This window comes from Bombina bombina, chromosome 9 (assembly GCF_027579735.1).
Source record: "Bombina bombina isolate aBomBom1 chromosome 9, aBomBom1.pri, whole genome shotgun sequence".
Lineage (NCBI taxonomy): Eukaryota > Metazoa > Chordata > Amphibia > Anura > Bombinatoridae > Bombina > Bombina bombina.
In genome coordinates this window covers 151,690,008-151,709,137 of record NC_069507.1, presented here as the reverse complement: position 1 = coordinate 151,709,137, position 19,130 = coordinate 151,690,008, and the positions used below count along the sequence as shown (strand labels likewise).

The 19,130-nt window shown below is 39.3% G+C and overlaps 1 protein-coding gene across 1 annotated transcript in view; it reads left to right on the top strand.

The window, feature by feature from the left end:
• The window catches only part of LOC128639575 (glutathione S-transferase omega-1-like), a 121,353-nt gene that overhangs the window by 70,169 nt on the left and 32,054 nt on the right, over positions 1 to 19,130 (top strand). The window contains exon 6 of the mRNA XM_053691711.1: positions 421 to 527. Coding sequence (XP_053547686.1) covers positions 421 to 527 — 107 coding nt within the window. The remainder of the gene's footprint in view (positions 1 to 420; positions 528 to 19,130) is intronic.

Sequence of the window (19,130 nt, the reverse complement as noted above, 5' to 3'; positions counted from 1 at the left end):
CTAGATGGATACATGAACTATAGTGTAAGCAAGTTGATTCATATACTAGATGGATACATAAACTATAGTGTAAGCAAGCTGATTCATATACTAGATGGATACATGAACTCCAATGTAAGCAAGCTGATTCATATACTAGATAGATACATGAACTATAGTGTAAGCAAGCTGATTGTGGAAACCCAATGCAAAATATTTATGTCATAACAAAACAAGATATTCTAATCAATTATTCAAAAAAAGTCTCTCATATCTTACTTAGGGTTTGTAATATTTCAATATGTCTGATATATATATATATATAGATTATATAGATACATAGATATATATGCGTGTGTGTATGTGTCTGTGAAAAACATAAATATAGAGGTCAGTTGTTTATGAAATCATTAATACTAATTTTATGTCATTTCTTTTTAGCTTCTAGGTCAACTGAACACCAGTTTCTTTGGAGGAGATTCTGTATCCATGATTGATTACTTGATCTGGCCCTGGTTTGAACGATTTATAATTTTTGATGTGAAGGAGTAAGAGAAAATTATAAATATTATTATGTAAAGAAGAACTTAGTATTTCCTTGGTTTATTAGACACCTTAAAATAGCAAGAGCATCTCACATGATGTACCTTTCATTCACTGTTTTCCCAGTTTCATGAACAAGCTTTACTCTTTCTTAGAATTCTCAGAAACCTGAAAGGGCAGACACTCCCTCCTCCTCTGCATATGAAAAGACAGATTAAACAAATGGGAGCCACACCTATACATCGGACACTGTGGGGCTTGGTTTGGAGTCTGAAAATCAGCACAATGTTATTAAAAAAATAATCAAATCTATACATTGTTATAAAAACACTCCCATATGGGCTAGATAAATGGATCATCTATATTACATTTATGCATTTGAAAAATCCAGTGTGCAATGTTCCTTTAAATTACATGTACATTAAATGCAGAGTTGTCTTTACAGGGAATAAAATGATGCCAACACCTGCTATATACAATATGTCAGTGTAGAGTCTTTAGTAATAAGAATAAATAATAAAAGAGATAACATCAAGCCCAAATTCTTGATTCTAGACCACTGGTTTTCAAACCTGTCCTCAGACCTCCCTGATAGGCCAGATTTTGAGGATATCTGAACTAGAGCACAGGTGAAACAATCAGCTGATTAGCAATCATGGTTATTTTACCTGCTCTCATCCATGTTAACCCCTTAACGACACGAGTCGTACAGGGTACGTCGCACACAACCTGGTCTTTAAAGACCAGCGACGTACCCTGTACGACTTTGGGGATTAAAGCGGCTGGAAGCGATCCTGATCGCTTCCAGCCGCTTTACAGTTATTGCAGTGATGCCTCGATATCGAGGCATCCTGCAATAACATTTTTCCCCCATCCGATGCAGAGAGAGCCACTCTGTGGCCCTCTCTGCACCGGCATCGATGGCCGCAATCGTTGGTGGGTGGGAGCTGACGTGGGAGGCGGGTGGGCGGCCATCGATGAAAGGCTGAAGAGAGAGGAGGGCGGGATCGCGGGCGGGGTTGTCGGGAGTGCGCACCGGAGCGCGCGCGTGCACGGGGGGCGGCGGGCGGGCGCGTGCACGGGGAGGGAGCGGGTGGGAACCGCTTCACTACGGAAAAAGACATTGTACAGAAGTGGCAGTAAGGGGGGATAAAATCCCTAATAAAAGTTAATCTAAGGGATCTGGGAGCGGGTGGGGGATTGGTGGAGGGGGGAAGCTACACTACACTACAGAAAAAGGAAAATAAATAAAAAAAATAAAAAAAAAATACATTTTTATTTGCAAACTGGGTACTGGCAGACAGCTGCCAGTACCCAAGATGGCTCCCAGTAAGTTAGAGGTGGAGGGTAGAGAGCTGTTTGGGGGGGATCAGGGAGGTTGGGGGCTAAGGGGGGATCCTACACAGCTGCATATGTAAATATGCTATACAATTTTTTTTTTATTTTTTAAATACACCTTTTATTTTAGTACTGGCAGACTTTCTGCCAGTACTTAAGATGGCGGGGGCAATTGTGGGGTCGGGGAGGGAAGGGAGCTGTTTGGGAGGGATCAGGGGGTGGGATGTGTCAGGTGGGAGTCTGATCTCTACGCTAAAGCTAAAATTAACCCTGCACGCTCCCTACAAATGACCTAATTAACCCCTGCACTGCTGGGCATAATACACGTGTGGTGCGCAGCGGCATTTAGCGGTCTTATAATTACCAAAAAGCAACGCCAAAGCCATATATGTCTGCTATTTCTGAACAAAGGGGATCCCAGAGAAGTATTTACAATCATTTATGCCATGCTTGCAAAAGTTGTTTGTAAATAATTTCAGTGAGAAACCTAAAATTGTGAAAAATTTTACGTTTTTTTTTATTTAATCGCATTTAGCGGTGAAATGGTAGCATGAAATATACCAAGATGGGCCTAGATCAATACTTGGGGTTGTCTACTACACTACACTAAAGCTAAAATTAACCCTAGACGCTCCCTACATGCTCCCTAATTAACCCCTTCACTGCTGGGCATAATACACGTGTGATGCGCAGTGGCATTTAGCGGCCTTCTAATTACCAAAAAGCAATGCCAAAGTCATATATGTCTGCTATTTCTGAACAAAGGGGATCCCGGAGAAGCATTTACAACCATTTATGCCATAATTGCACAAGTTGTTTGTAAATAATTTCAGTGAGGAACCTAAAGTTTGTGAAAATATTTGGGAAAAAGTGAACAATTTTTTTTATTTGATTGCATTTGGTGGTGAAATGGTGGCATGAAATATACCAAAATGGGCCTACATCAATACTTTGGGATGTCTTCTAAAAAAAAATATATACATGTAAAGGGATATTCAGGGATTCCTGAAAGATATCAGTGTTCCAATGTAACTAGCGCTAATTTTGAAAAAAAAGTGGTTTGGAAATAGCAAAGTGCTACTTGTATTTATGGCCCTATAACTTAAAAAAAAAGCAAAGAACATGTAAACATTGGGTATTTCTAAACTCAGGACAAAATTTAGAAACTATTTAGCATGGGTGTTTTTTGGTGGTTGTAGATGTGTAACAGATTGTGGGGGTCAAAGTTAGAAAAAGTGTGTTTTTTTCCATTTTTTCCTCATATTTTATCATTTTTTTAAAGTAAATGATAAGATATGATAAAAATAATGGTATCTTTAGAAAGTCCATTTAATGGCGAGAAAAACGGTATATAATATGTGTGGGTACAGTAAATGAGTAAGAGGAAAATTACAGCTAAACACAAACACTGCAGAAATTTAAAAAAAGCCCTGGTCCTTCAGGGAAAGAAATTGAAAAATGGCCGTGTCCTTAAGGGGTTAAAGGAACATTCCAGTCAAAATTTAAATGCACATAGATTACATCTTTGAATAGAAACATATTTGCAATCTACATCTTTTAGCAAAAATGTTTTTAGTAAAAGTTATCACTGTTTTAGTGCTAACATTTTTAGTAAAAGTTATCACTGTTTTAGTGCTAACATTTTTATCTACATGTGCTTATGAAACATAGCTATCATCATCACTGGGGCTTGTATCATGCCAGATATTAACAAATTGAGTCATTACCAGATGGTACAAGCATCTTAGGTTTTCTGAGCAAGTGCTGTGTTTAAAATGCTGGTGCACGGTGCATACTTAAATACACTTTTGAAACAGCTATAACTTTTATTTGAAGCATTTTTGCTAATGCATGTATAATACAAAATTAATTTTGTTCAATACCAAAATGCTCCCATGTGGTTTCCAATTTTAGCTGGAATATCCCTTTAATCCAGCCAGTGGAAGAAGATAAACAAATAGCAAACTGTTTAAATGATTACTTTTGTTCAGTCTTTACAACAGATGGTAAAGATAGTGAGATTCTATTAAGGGATGTTACTGTAAATAATAATGTGAGTAGTACTTTTCTTTTTAGAGAGGAAGATGTTGCAAGGGCTTTATCAAAAATAAAAGTTAATAAGTCTGTGGGTCCAGATAATATTCATCCAAGGGTTCTAAGAGAACTTTGATCCGTAATAGCTACTCCATTAGCTCATTTATTTAATCAGTCACTTCTAACAGGAGTTGTTCCAAAAGAATGGAAAATTGCCAATGTAGTCCCTCTTCATAAAAAGGGTAGTAGGGAAGATTCTGCTAACTATAGGCCAGTCAGTTTGACCTCAATTGCAGGGAAATTAATGGAAACTCTTTTAAAGGAAAGACTTGTATATTTCATTCAGACAAACAACTTAGAAGACAAAGGACAGCATGGTTTCACTGCTGGAAGATCATGCCTGACTAATCTAATTGATTTCTTTGACCATGTAACTAAAATAATAGACCAGGGAGGAGCCATAGATGTTGCATATTGAGGCCTAGATTTAGAGTTCGGCGGTAGCCGTCAAAACCAGCGTTAGAGGCTCCTAACGCTGGTTTTGGCCGCCCGCTGGTATTTGGAGTCAGTGATTAAAGGGTCTAACGCTCACTTTTCAGCCGCGACTTTTCCATACCGCAGATCCCCCTACGCCATTTGCGTAGCCTATCTTTTCAATGGGATCTTTCTAACGCTGGTATTTAGAGTCGTTTCTGCAGTGAGCGTTAGAGCTCTAACGACAAGATTCCAGCCGCCTGAAAATAGCAGGAGTTAAGAGCTTTCTGGCTAACGCCGGTTTATAAAGCTCTTAACTACTGTACCCTAAAGTACACTAACACCCATAAACTACCTATGTACCCCTAAACCGAGGTCCCCCCACATCGCCGCCACTCGATTAAAATTTTTAACCCCTAATCTGCCGACCGCCACCTACGTTATACTTATGTACCCCTAATCTGCTGCCCCTAACCCCGCCGACCCCTATATTATATTTATTAACCCCTAACTTGCCCCCCACAACATCGCCGCAAGCTACTTAAAATAATTAACCCCTAATCTTCCGACCGCAAATCGCCGCCACCTACGTTATCCCTATGTACCCCTAATCTGCTGCCCCTAACATCGCCGACCCCTATATTATATTTATTAACCCCTAATCTGCCCCCCTCAACGTCGCCGACACCTGCCTACACTTATTAACCCCTAATCTGCCGAGCGGACCTGAGCGCTACTATAATAAATGTATTAACCCCTAATCCGCCTCACTAACCCTATCATAAATATTATTAACCCCTAATCTGCCCTCCCTAACATCGCCGACACCTAACTTCAATTATTAACCCCTAATCTGCCGACCGGAGCTCACCGCTATTCTAATAAATGTATTAACCCCTAAAGCTAAGTCTAACCCTAACACTAACACCCCCCTAACTTAAATATAATTTACATCTAACGAAATAAATTAACTCTTATTAAATAACTTATTCCTATTTAAAGCTAAATACTTACCTGTAAAATAAATCCTAATATAGCTACAATATAAATTACATTTATATTATAGCTATTTTAGGATTAATATTTATTTTACAGGCAACTTTGTAATTATTTTAACCAGGTACAATAGCTATTAAATAGTTAAGAACTATTTAATAGTTACCTAGTTAAAATAATTACAAATTGACCTGTAAAATAAATCCTAACCTAAGTTATAATTAAACCTAACACTACCCTATCAATAAAATAATTAAATAAACTACCTACAATTACCTACAATTAACCTAACACTACACTATCAATAAATTAAATAAACACAATTGCTACAAATAAATACAATTAAATAAACTATCTAAAGTACAAAAAATAAAAAAGAACTAAGTTACAGAAAATAAAAAAATATTTACAAACATAAGAAAAATATTACAACAATTTTAAACTAATTACACCTACTCTAAGCCCCCTAATAAAATAACAAAGACCCCCAAAATAAAAAATTCCCTACCCTATTCTAAAATACAAAAATTACAAGCTCTTTTACCTTACCAGCCCTGAACAGGGCCCTTTGCGGGGCATGCCCCAAGAATTTCAGCTCTTTTGCCTGTAAAAAAAAACATACAATACCCCCCCCCCAACATTACAACCCACCACCCACATACCCCTAATCTAACCCAAACCCCCCTTAAATAAACCTAACACTAAGCCCCTGAAGATCTTCCTACCTTGTCTTCACCTCACCAGGTATCACCGATCCGTCCTGGCTCCAAGATCTTCATCCAACCCAAGCGGGGGTTGGCGATCCATAATCCGGTGCTCCAAAGTCTTCCTCCTATCCGGCAAGAAGAGGACATCCGGACCGGCAAACATCTTCTCCAAGCGGCATCTTCTATGTTCTTCCATCCGATGACGACCGGCTCCATCTTGAAGACCTCCAGCGCGGATCCATCCTCTTCTTCTGACGACTAGACGACGAATGACGGTTCCTTTAAGGGACGTCATCCAAGATGGCGTCCCTCGAATTCCGATTGGCTGATAGGATTCTATCAGCCAATCGGAATTAAGGTAGGAATTTTCTGATTGGCTGATGGAATCAGCCAATCAGAATCAAGTTCAATCCGATTGGCCGATCCCATCAGCCAATCAGATTGAGCTCGCATTCTATTGGCTGATCGGAACAGCCAATAGAATGCGAGCTCAATCTGATTGGCTGATTGGATCAGCCAATCGGATTGAACTTGATTCTGATTGGCTGATTCCATCAGCCAATCAGAAAATTCCTACCTTAATTCCGATTGGCTGATAGAATCCTATCAGCCAATCGGAATTCGAGGGACGCCATCTTGGATGACGTCCCTTAAAGGAACCGTCATTCGTCGTCTAGTCGTCGGAAGAAGAGGATGGATCCGCGCTGGAGGTCTTCAAGATGGAGCCGGTCGTCATCGGATGGAAGAACATAGAAGATGCCGCTTGGAGAAGATGTTTGCCGGTCCGGATATCCTCTTCTTGCCGGATAGGAGGAAGACTTTGGAGCACCGGATTATGGATCGCCAACCCCCGCTTGGGTTGGATGAAGATCTTGGAGCCAGGACGGATCGGTGATACCTGGTGAGGTGAAGACAAGGTAGGAAGATCTTCAGGGGCTTAGTGTTAGGTTTATTTAAGGGGGGTTTGGGTTAGATTAGGGGTATGTGGGTGGTGGGTTGTAATGTTGGGGGGGGGTATTGTATGTTTTTTTTTACAGGCAAAAGAGCTGAAATTCTTGGGGCATGCCCCGCAAAGGGCCCTGTTCAGGGCTGGTAAGGTAAAAGAGCTTGTAATTTTTGTATTTTAGAATAGGGTAGGGAATTTTTTATTTTGGGGGTCTTTGTTATTTTATTAGGGGGCTTAGAGTAGGTGTAATTAGTTTAAAATTGTTGTAATATTTTTCTTATGTTTGTAAATATTTTTTTATTTTCTGTAACTTAGTTCTTTTTTATTTTTTGTACTTTAGATAGTTTATTTAATTGTATTTATTTGTAGCAATTGTGTTTATTTAATTTATTGATAGTGTAGTGTTAGGTTAATTGTAGGTAATTGTAGGTAGTTTATTTAATTATTTTATTGATAGGGTAGTGTTAGGTTTAATTATAACTTAGGTTAGGATTTATTTTACAGGTCAATTTGTAATTATTTTAACTAGGTAACTATTAAATAGTTCTTAACTATTTAATAGCTATTGTACCTGGTTAAAATAATTACAAAGTTGCCTGTAAAATAAATATTAATCCTAAAATAGCTATAATATAAATGTAATTTATATTGTAGCTATATTAGGATTTATTTTACAGGTAAGTATTTAGCTTTAAATAGGAATCATTTATTTAATATGAGTTAATTTATTTCGTTAGATAAAAATTATATTTAACTTAGGGGGGTGTTAGTGTTAGGGTTAGACTTAGCTTTAGGGGTTAATACATTTATTAGAATAGCGGTGAGCTCCGGTCGGCAGATTAGGGGTTAATAATTGAAGGTAGGTGTCGGCGATGTTAGGGAGGGCAGATTAGGGGTTAATACTATTTATGATAGGGTTAGTGAGGCGGATTAGGGGTTAATACATTTATTATAGTAGCGCTCAGGTCCGCTCGGCAGATTAGGGGTTAATAAGTGTAGGTAGGTGTCGGCGACGTTGTGGGGGGCAGATTAGGGGTTAATAAATATAACATAGGGGTCGGCGATGTTAGGGCAGCAGATTAGGGGTACATAGGGATAACGTAGGTGGCGGCGGTTTACGGAGCGGCAGATTAGGGGTTAAAAGTGTAATGCAGGGGTCAGCGATAGCGGGGGCGGCAGATTAGGGGTTAATAAGTGTAAGGTTAGGGGTGTTTAGACTCGGGGTACATGTTAGAGTGTTAGGTGCAGACGTAGGAAGTGTTTCCCCATAGGAAACAATGGGGCTGCGTTAGGAGCTGAACGCTGCTTTTTTGCAGGTGTTAGGTTTTTTTTCACCTCAAACAGCCCCATTGTTTCCTATGGGAGAATCGTGCACGAGCACGTTTTTGAGGCCGGCCGCGTCCGTAAGCAACTCTGGTATCGAGAGTTGCATTTGCGGTAAAAATGCTCTACGCTCCTTTTTTGGAGCCTAACGCAGCATTTGTTTGAACTCTCGATACCAGAGTTAAATTTATGGTGCGGCCAGAAAAAAACCCGCGGAGCGTTAACAGCCCTTTTACCGCCGAACTCTAAATCTAGGCCATAGACTTTAGCAAAGCATTTGACACTGTCCCACACAACAAACTTATTCACAAAATGTATTGCCTTGGAATAGATGCTAAGGCCTAGATTTAGAGTTCGGCAGTAGCCGTCAAAACCAGCGTTAGAGGCTCCTAACGCTGGTTTTGGGCGCCCGCTGGTATTTGGAGTCAGTGATTAAAGGGTCTAACGCTCACTTTACAGCCGCGACTTTTCCATACCGCAGATCCCCCTACGCCATTTGCGTAGCCTATCTTTTCAATGGGATCTTTCTAACGCTGGTATTTAGAGTCGTTTCTGCAGTGAGCGTTAGAGCTCTAACGACAAGATTCCAGCCGCCTGAAAAAAGCAGGAGTTAAGAGCTTTCTGGCTAACGCCGGTTTATAAAGCTCTTAACTACTGTACCCTAAAGTACACTAACACCCATAAACTACCTATGTACCCCTAAACCGAGGTCCCCCCACATCGCCGCCACTCAATTAAAATTTTTAACCCCTAATCTGCCGACCGCCACCTACGTTATACTTATGTACCCCTAATCTGCTGCCCCTAACCCCGCCGACCCCTATATTATATTTATTAACCCCTAACTTGCCCCCCACAACGTCGCCGCAAGCTACTTAAAATAATTAACCCCTAATCTTCCGACCGCAAATCGCCGCAACCTACGTTATCCCTATGTACCCCTAATCTGCTACCCCTAACATCGCCGACCCCTATGTTATATTTATTAACCCCTAATCTGCCCCCCATAACGTCGCCGACACCTACCTACACTTATTAACCCCTAATCTGCCGAGCGGACCTGAGCGCTACTATAATAAATGTATTAACCCCTAATCCGCCTCACTAACCCTATCATAAATAGTATTAACCCCTAATCTGCCCTCCCTAACATCGCCGACACCTAACTTCAATTATTAACCCCTAATCTGCCGACCGGAGCTCACCGCTATTCTAATAAATGTATTAACCCCTAAAGCTAAGTCTAACCCTAACACTAACACCCCCCTAAGTTAAATATAATTTTTATCTAACGAAATAAATTAACTCTTATTAAATAAATGATTCCTATTTAAAGCTAAATACTTACCTGTAAAATAAATCCTAATATAGCTACAATATAAATTACATTTATATTATAGCTATTTTAGGATTAATATTTATTTTACAGGTAACTTTGTATTTATTTTAACCAGGTACAATAGCTATTAAATAGTTAAGAACTATTTAATAGTTACCTAGTTAAAATAATAACAAAATTACCTGTAAAATAAATCCTAACCTAAGATATAATTAAACCTAACACTACCCTATCAATAAAATAATTAAATAAACTACCTACAATTACCTACAATTACCTAACACTACACTATCAATAAATTAATTAAACACAATTGCTACAAATAAATACAATTAAATAAACTATCTAAAGTACAAAAAATAAAAAAGAACTAAGTTACAGAAAATAAAAAAATATTTACAAACATAAGAAAAATATTACAACAATTTTAAACTAATTACACCTACTCTAAGCCCCCTAATAAAATAACAAAGACCCCCAAAATAAAAAATTCCCTACCCTATTCTAAAATACAAAAATTACAAGCTCTTTTACCTTACCAGCCCTGAACAGGGCCCTTTGCGGGGCATGCCCCAAGAATTTCAGCTCTTTTGCCTGTAAAAAAAAACATACAATACCCCCCCCCCCAACATTACAACCCACCACCCACATACCCCTAATCTAACCCAAACCCCCCTTAAATAAACCTAACACTAATCCCCTGAAGATCTTCCTACCTTGTCTTCACCATACCAGGTTCACCGATCCGTCCTGGCTCCAAGATCTTCATCCAACCCAAGCGGGGGTTGGCGATCCATAATCCGGTGCTCCAAAGTCTTCCTCCTATCCGGCAAGAAGAGGACATCCGGACCGGCAAACATCTTCTCCAAGCGGCATCTTCTATGTTCTTCCATCCGATGACGACCGGCTCCATCTTGAAGACCTCCAGCGCGGATCCATCCTCTTCTTCCGACGACTAGACGACGAATGACGGTTCCTTTAAGGGACGTCATCCAAGATGGCGTCCCTCGAATTCCGATTGGCTGATAGGATTCTATCAGCCAATCGGAATTAAGGTAGGAATTTTCTGATTGGCTGATGGAATCAGCCAATCAGAATCAAGCTCAATCCGATTGGCTGATCCAATCAGCCAATCAGATTGAGCTCGCATTCTATTGGCTGTTCCGATCAGCCAATAGAATGCGAGCTCAATCTGATTGGCTGATTGGATCGGCCAATCGGATTGAACTAGATTCTGATTGGCTGATTCCATCAGCCAATCAGAAAATTCCTACCTTAATTCCGATTGGCTGATAGAATCCTATCAGCCAATCGGAATTCGAGGGACGCCATCTTGGATGACGTCCCTTAAAGGAACCGTCATTCGTCGTCTAGTCGTCGGAAGAAGAGGATGGATCCGCGCTGGAGGTCTTCAAGATGGAGCCGGTCGTCATCGGATGGAAGAACATAGAAGATGCCGCTTGGAGAAGATGTTTGCCGGTCCGGATGTCCTCTTCTTGCCGGATAGGAGGAAGACTTTGGAGCACCGGATTATGGATCGCCAACCCCCGCTTGGGTTGGATGAAGATCTTGGAGCCAGGACGGATCGGTGAACCTGGTATGGTGAAGACAAGGTAGGAAGATCTTCAGGGGCTTAGTGTTAGGTTTATTTAAGGGGGTTTGGGTTAGATTAGGGGTATGTGGGTGGTGGGTTGTAATGTTGGGGGGGGGTATTGTATGTTTTCTTTTACAGGCAAAAGAGCTGAACTTCTTGGGGCATGCCCCGCAAAGGGCCCTGTTCAGGGCTGGTAAGGTAAAAGAGCTTGTAATTTTTGTATTTTAGAATAGGGTAGGGAATTTTTTATTTTGGGGGTCTTTGTTATTTTATTAGGGGGCTTAGAGTAGGTGTAATTAGTTTAAAATTGTTGTAATATTTTTCTTATGTTTGTAAATATTTTTTTATTTTCTGTAACTTAGTTCTTTTTTATTTTTTGTACTTTAGATAGTTTATTTAATTGTATTTATTTGTAGGAATTGTGTTTAATTAATTTATTGATAGTGTAGTGTTAGGTTAATTGTAGGTAATTGTAGGTAGTTTATTTAATTATTTTATTGATAGGGTAGTGTTAGGTTTAATTATAACTTAGGTTAGGATTTATTTTACAGGTAATTTTGTTATTATTTTAACTAGGTAACTATTAAATAGTTCTTAACTATTTAATAGCTATTGTACCTGGTTAAAATAATTACAAAGTTGTCTGTAAAATAAATATTAATCCTAAAATAGCTATAATATAAATGTAATTTATATTGTAGCTATATTAGGATTTATTTTACAGGTAAGTATTTAGCTTTAAATAGGAATAAGTTATTTAATAAGAGTTAATTTATTTCGTTAGATGTAAATTATATTTAAGTTAGGGGGGTGTTAGTGTTAGGGTTAGACTTAGCTTTAGGGGTTAATACATTTATTAGAATAGCGGTGAGCTCCGGTCGGCAGATTAGGGGTTAATAATTGAAGGTAGGTGTCGGCGATGTTAGGGAGGGCAGATTAGGGGTTAATACTATTTATGATAGGGTTAGTGAGGCGGATTAGGGGTTAATACATTTATTATAGTAGCGCTCAGGTCCGCTCGGCAGATTAGGGGTTAATAAGTGTAGGTAGGTGTCGGCGACGTTGTGGGGGGCAGATTAGGGGTTAATAAATATAACATAGGGGTCGGCGATGTTAGGGCAGCAGATTAGGGGTACATAGGGATAACGTAGGTGGCGTCGGTTTACGGAGCGGCAGATTAGGGGTTAAAAGTGTAATGCAGGGGTCAGCGATAGCGGGGGCGGCAGATTAGGGGTTAATAAGTGTAAGGTTAGGGGTGTTTAGACTCGGGGTACATGTTAGAGTGTTAGGTGCAGACGTAGGAAGTGTTTCCCCATAGGAAACAATGGGGCTGCGTTAGGAGCTGAACGCTGCTTTTTTGCAGGTGTTAGGTTTTTTTTCAGCTCAAACAGTCCCATTGTTTCCTATGGGAGAATCGTGCACGAGCACGTTTTTGAGGCCGGCCGCGTCCGTAAGCAACTCTGGTATCGAGAGTTGCTTTTGCGGTAAAAATGCTCTACGCTCCTTTTTTGGAGCCTAACGCAGCATTTGTTTGAACTCTCGATACCAGAGTTAAATTTATGGTGCGGCCAGAAAAAAACCCGCGGAGCGTTAACAGCCCTTTTACCGCCAAACTCCAAATCTAGCCGTAAGATTGTTAAGTGGGTAGAATGCTGGCTTAAAGATAGATGACAGAGGGTTTCAATTAATGGAGTACATTCAAACGAGGCATCAGTTACTAGTTGTGTTCCCCAAGGGTCAGTTCTTGGGCCTGTTTTGTTTAACATGTTCATAACTGATATTGGAAGTGGGCTTAAGGGGAAGGTTTGCTTGTTTGCTGATAATACAAAAATTTGTAACAGGGTAGATGTTCCAGGAGGAGTTGATCAAATGAACTGTGATATTAATAAACTAGAGGAGTGGTCAAATAAATGGGATCTGAAATGTAATATTACCAAGAGCAAAATTATGCATATAGGATCCAAAAACCCAAAGGCCAATTATAGTCTCAATAGTACATTACTGACTGTAATTAAAGAAGAAAGGGATTTGGGAATTATTATTTTAGATGATTTAAAATTTGGCACACAATGCCGCAGTGCAGCCAGCAAGGCCAGTCAAATGCTTGGTTGCATTGGAAGAGGTTTTAGTAGCAGAAGTAGCAAGGTTCTTATGCCACTTTACAGATCATTAGTTAGACCAAATATAAAATACTGTGTACAGTTCTGGAGACTAAATCTTCAGAAAGATATAAATAAACTAGAAGCTGTCCAAAGGAGGGCTACTAAAATGGTACATGGTCTAAAATATAAAACGTACAGAGAAAGACTCTATGATCTAAATATGTATAGTTTAGAGGATGGAAGGGAAAGAGGTGACATGATAGAAACCTTCAAATATATAAAGGGACTTAATAAAATAGAAGCTGAAAGCATTTTTCACAAAACAAATAAATGTCAAAACAATTATTCAGTAGAAATTTAAGGAAGCATTTTTTTACAGAAAGGGTGGTGGATTCATGGAATAAACTTCCATTTGAGGTGGTAGACACAAAGACTGTAAATGAATTTTAAAATGCCTTGGACATGCATAAGGCTATCCTAAGGAAAAAGTAAAATGTAAGTAATATGGGTAGACTTGATGGGCCTTTTTGGTTCTTATCTACCGTCAAATTCTATGTTTCTATGTTTCTATCCTGAAAATCTGGCCTGTTACAGAGGCCTGAAGAGAGGTTTGGAAATCAGTGTTCTAGTCCCATGGCATGAAACATCAATCTAAAGAATTTTTTAAGCCAGTTTGCCCATATTTATTCTTTTCAGTCTTGATTGTAGATTATCGTTTTATCATCTCTTGCATTTAATTTGTTTATTCAGTTAAATCAAATAGTTATATTTATAAGAAAAGACAACCTAGGGTACACTAATGCCAATGATGCCTTTGACTGTGCCTAATTAGAGGGACCGAAAAGTCAAAAGGAAACTTGCATGATTCAGATAGAGCAATGTAATTGCAAACAACTTTCCAATTGACTTCTTGTATCAATTTGACATTGTTCTCTTGGTATCCGTTGTTGAAGAGCAAACATAGGTAGACTCAGGAGCATGCACGTGTCTTGAGCACTATAGGTCAGCAATAGAATGCGAGCTCAATCTGATTGGCTGATTGGATCGGCCAATCGGATTGAACTAGATTCTGATTGGCTGATTCCATCAGCCAATCAGAAAATTCCTACCTTAATTCCGATTGGCTGATAGAATCCTATCAGCCAATCGGAATTCGAGGGACGCCATCTTGGATGACGTCCCTTAAAGGAACCGTCATTCGTCGTCTAGTCGTCGGAAGAAGAGGATGGATCCGCGCTGGAGGTCTTCAAGATGGAGCCGGTCGTCATCGGATGGAAGAACATAGAAGATGCCGCTTGGAGAAGATGTTTGCCGGTCCGGATGTCCTCTTCTTGCCGGATAGGAGGAAGACTTTGGAGCACCGGATTATGGATCGCCAACCCCCGCTTGGGTTGGATGAAGATCTTGGAGCCAGGACGGATCGGTGAACCTGGTATGGTGAAGACAAGGTAGGAAGATCTTCAGGGGCTTAGTGTTAGGTTTATTTAAGGGGGTTTGGGTTAGATTAGGGGTATGTGGGTGGTGGGTTGTAATGTTGGGGGGGGGTATTGTATGTTTTCTTTTACAGGCAAAAGAGCTGAACTTCTTGGGGCATGCCCCGCAAAGGGCCCTGTTCAGGGCTGGTAAGGTAAAAGAGCTTGTAATTTTTGTATTTTAGAATAGGGTAGGGAATTTTTTATTTTGGGGGTCTTTGTTATTTTATTAGGGGGCTTAGAGTAGGTGTAATTAGTTTAAAATTGTTGTAATATTTTTCTTATGTTTGTAAATATTTTTTTATTTTCTGTAACTTAGTTCTTTTTTATTTTTTGTACTTTAGATAGTTTATTTAATTGTATTTATTTGTAGGAATTGTGTTTAATTAATTTATTGATAGTGTAGTGTTAGGTTAATTGTAGGTAATTGTAGGTAGTTTATTTAATTATTTTATTGATAGGGTAGTGTTAGGTTTAATTATAACTTAGGTTAGGATTTATTTTACAGGTAATTTTGTTATTATTTTAACTAGGTAACTATTAAATAGTTCTTAACTATTTAATAGCTATTGTACCTGGTTAAAATAATTACAAAGTTGTCTGTAAAATAAATATTAATCCTAAAATAGCTATAATATAAATGTAATTTATATTGTAGCTATATTAGGATTTATTTTACAGGTAAGTATTTAGCTTTAAATAGGAATAAGTTATTTAATAAGAGTTAATTTATTTCGTTAGATGTAAATTATATTTAAGTTAGGGGGGTGTTAGTGTTAGGGTTAGACTTAGCTTTAGGGGTTAATACATTTATTAGAATAGCGGTGAGCTCCGGTCGGCAGATTAGGGGTTAATAATTGAAGGTAGGTGTCGGCGATGTTAGGGAGGGCAGATTAGGGGTTAATACTATTTATGATAGGGTTAGTGAGGCGGATTAGGGGTTAATACATTTATTATAGTAGCGCTCAGGTCCGCTCGGCAGATTAGGGGTTAATAAGTGTAGGTAGGTGTCGGCGACGTTGTGGGGGGCAGATTAGGGGTTAATAAATATAACATAGGGGTCGGCGATGTTAGGGCAGCAGATTAGGGGTACATAGGGATAACGTAGGTGGCGGCGGTTTACGGAGCGGCAGATTAGGGGTTAAAAGTGTAATGCAGGGGTCAGCGATAGCGGGGGCGGCAGATTAGGGGTTAATAAGTGTAAGGTTAGGGGTGTTTAGACTCGGGGTACATGTTAGAGTGTTAGGTGCAGACGTAGGAAGTGTTTCCCCATAGGAAACAATGGGGCTGCGTTAGGAGCTGAACGCTGCTTTTTTGCAGGTGTTAGGTTTTTTTTCAGCTCAAACAGTCCCATTGTTTCCTATGGGAGAATCGTGCACGAGCACGTTTTTGAGGCCGGCCGCGTCCGTAAGCAACTCTGGTATCGAGAGTTGCTTTTGCGGTAAAAATGCTCTACGCTCCTTTTTTGGAGCCTAACGCAGCATTTGTTTGAACTCTCGATACCAGAGTTAAATTTATGGTGCGGCCAGAAAAAAACCCGCGGAGCGTTAACAGCCCTTTTACCGCCAAACTCCAAATCTAGCCGTAAGATTGTTAAGTGGGTAGAATGCTGGCTTAAAGATAGATGACAGAGGGTTTCAATTAATGGAGTACATTCAAACGAGGCATCAGTTACTAGTTGTGTTCCCCAAGGGTCAGTTCTTGGGCCTGTTTTGTTTAACATGTTCATAACTGATATTGGAAGTGGGCTTAAGGGGAAGGTTTGCTTGTTTGCTGATAATACAAAAATTTGTAACAGGGTAGATGTTCCAGGAGGAGTTGATCAAATGAACTGTGATATTAATAAACTAGAGGAGTGGTCAAATAAATGGGATCTGAAATGTAATATTACCAAGAGCAAAATTATGCATATAGGATCCAAAAACCCAAAGGCCAATTATAGTCTCAATAGTACATTACTGACTGTAATTAAAGAAGAAAGGGATTTGGGAATTATTATTTTAGATGATTTAAAATTTGGCACACAATGCCGCAGTGCAGCCAGCAAGGCCAGTCAAATGCTTGGTTGCATTGGAAGAGGTTTTAGTAGCAGAAGTAGCAAGGTTCTTATGCCACTTTACAGATCATTAGTTAGACCAAATATAAAATACTGTGTACAGTTCTGGAGACTAAATCTTCAGAAAGATATAAATAAACTAGAAGCTGTCCAAAGGAGGGCTACTAAAATGGTACATGGTCTAAAATATAAAACGTACAGAGAAAGACTCTATGATCTAAATATGTATAGTTTAGAGGATGGAAGGGAAAGAGGTGACATGATAGAAACCTTCAAATATATAAAGGGACTTAATAAAATAGAAGCTGAAAGCATTTTTCATGTTAGGGAGGGCAGATTAGGGGTTAATACTATTTATGATAGGGTTAGTGAGGCGGATTAGGGGTTAATACATTTATTATAGTAGCGCTCAGGTCCGCTCGGCAGATTAGGGGTTAATAAGTGTAGGTAGGTGTCGGCGACGTTGTGGGGGGCAGATTAGGGGTTAATAAATATAACATAGGGGTCGGCGATGTTAGGGCAGCAGATTAGGGGTACATAGGGATAACGTAGGTGGCGGCGGTTTACGGAGCGGCAGATTAGGGGTTAAAAGTGTAATGCAGGGGTCAGCGATAGCGGGGGCGGCAGATTAGGGGTTAATAAGTGTAAGGTTAGGGGTGTTTAGACTCGGGGTACATGTTAGAGTGTTAGGTGCAGACGTAGGAAGTGTTTCCCCATAGGAAACAATGGGGCTGCGTTAGGAGCTGAACGCTGCTTTTTTGCAGGTGTTAGGTTTTTTTTCAGCTCAAACAGTCCCATTGTTTCCTATGGGAGAATCGTGCACGAGCACGTTTTTGAGGCCGGCCGCGTCCGTAAGCAACTCTGGTATCGAGAGTTGCTTTTGCGGTAAAAATGCTCTACGCTCCTTTTTTGGAGCCTAACGCAGCATTTGTTTGAACTCTCGATACCAGAGTTAAATTTATGGTGCGGCCAGAAAAAAACCCGCGGAGCGTTAACAGCCCTTTTACCGCCAAACTCCAAATCTAGCCGTAAGATTGTTAAGTGGGTAGAATGCTGGCTTAAAGATAGATGACAGAGGGTTTCAATTAATGGAGTACATTCAAACGAGGCATCAGTTACTAGTTGTGTTCCCCAAGGGTCAGTTCTTGGGCCTGTTTTGTTTAACATGTTCATAACTGATATTGGAAGTGGGCTTAAGGGGAAGGTTTGCTTGTTTGCTGATAATACAAAAATTTGTAACAGGGTAGATGTTCCAGGAGGAGTTGATCAAATGAACTGTGATATTAATAAACTAGAGGAGTGGTCAAATAAATGGGATCTGAAATGTAATATTACCAAGAGCAAAATTATGCATATAGGATCCAAAAACCCAAAGGCCAATTATAGTCTCAATAGTACATTACTGACTGTAATTAAAGAAGAAAGGGATTTGGGAATTATTATTTTAGATGATTTAAAATTTGGCACACAATGCCGCAGTGCAGCCAGCAAGGCCAGTCAAATGCTTGGTTGCATTGGAAGAGGTTTTAGTAGCAGAAGTAGCAAGGTTCTTATGCCACTTTACAGATCATTAGTTAGACCAAATATAAAATACTGTGTACAGTTCTGGAGACTAAATCTTCAGAAAGATATAAATAAACTAGAAGCTGTCCAAAGGAGGGCTACTAAAATGGTACATGGTCTAAAATATAAAACGTACAGAGAAAGACTCTATGATCTAAATATGTATAGTTTAGAGGATGGAAGGGAAAGAGGTGACATGATAGAAACCTTCAAATATATAAAGGGACTTAATAAAATAGAAGCTGAAAGCATTTTTCACAAAACAAATAAATGTCAAAACAATTATTCAGTAGAAATTTAAGGAAGCATTTTTTTACAGAAAGGGTGGTGGATTCATGGAATAAACTTCCATTTGAGGTGGTAGACACAAAGACTGTAAATGAATTTTAAAATGCCTTGGACATGCATAAGGCTATCCTAAGGAAAAAGTAAAATGTAAGTAATATGGGTAGACTTGATGGGCCTTTTTGGTTCTTATCTACCGTCAAATTCTATGTTTCTATGTTTCTATCCTGAAAATCTGGCCTGTTACAGAGGCCTGAAGAGAGGTTTGGAAATCAGTGTTCTAGTCCCATGGCATGAAACATCAATCTAAAGAATTTTTTAAGCCAGTTTGCCCATATTTATTCTTTTCAGTCTTGATTGTAGATTATCGTTTTATCAT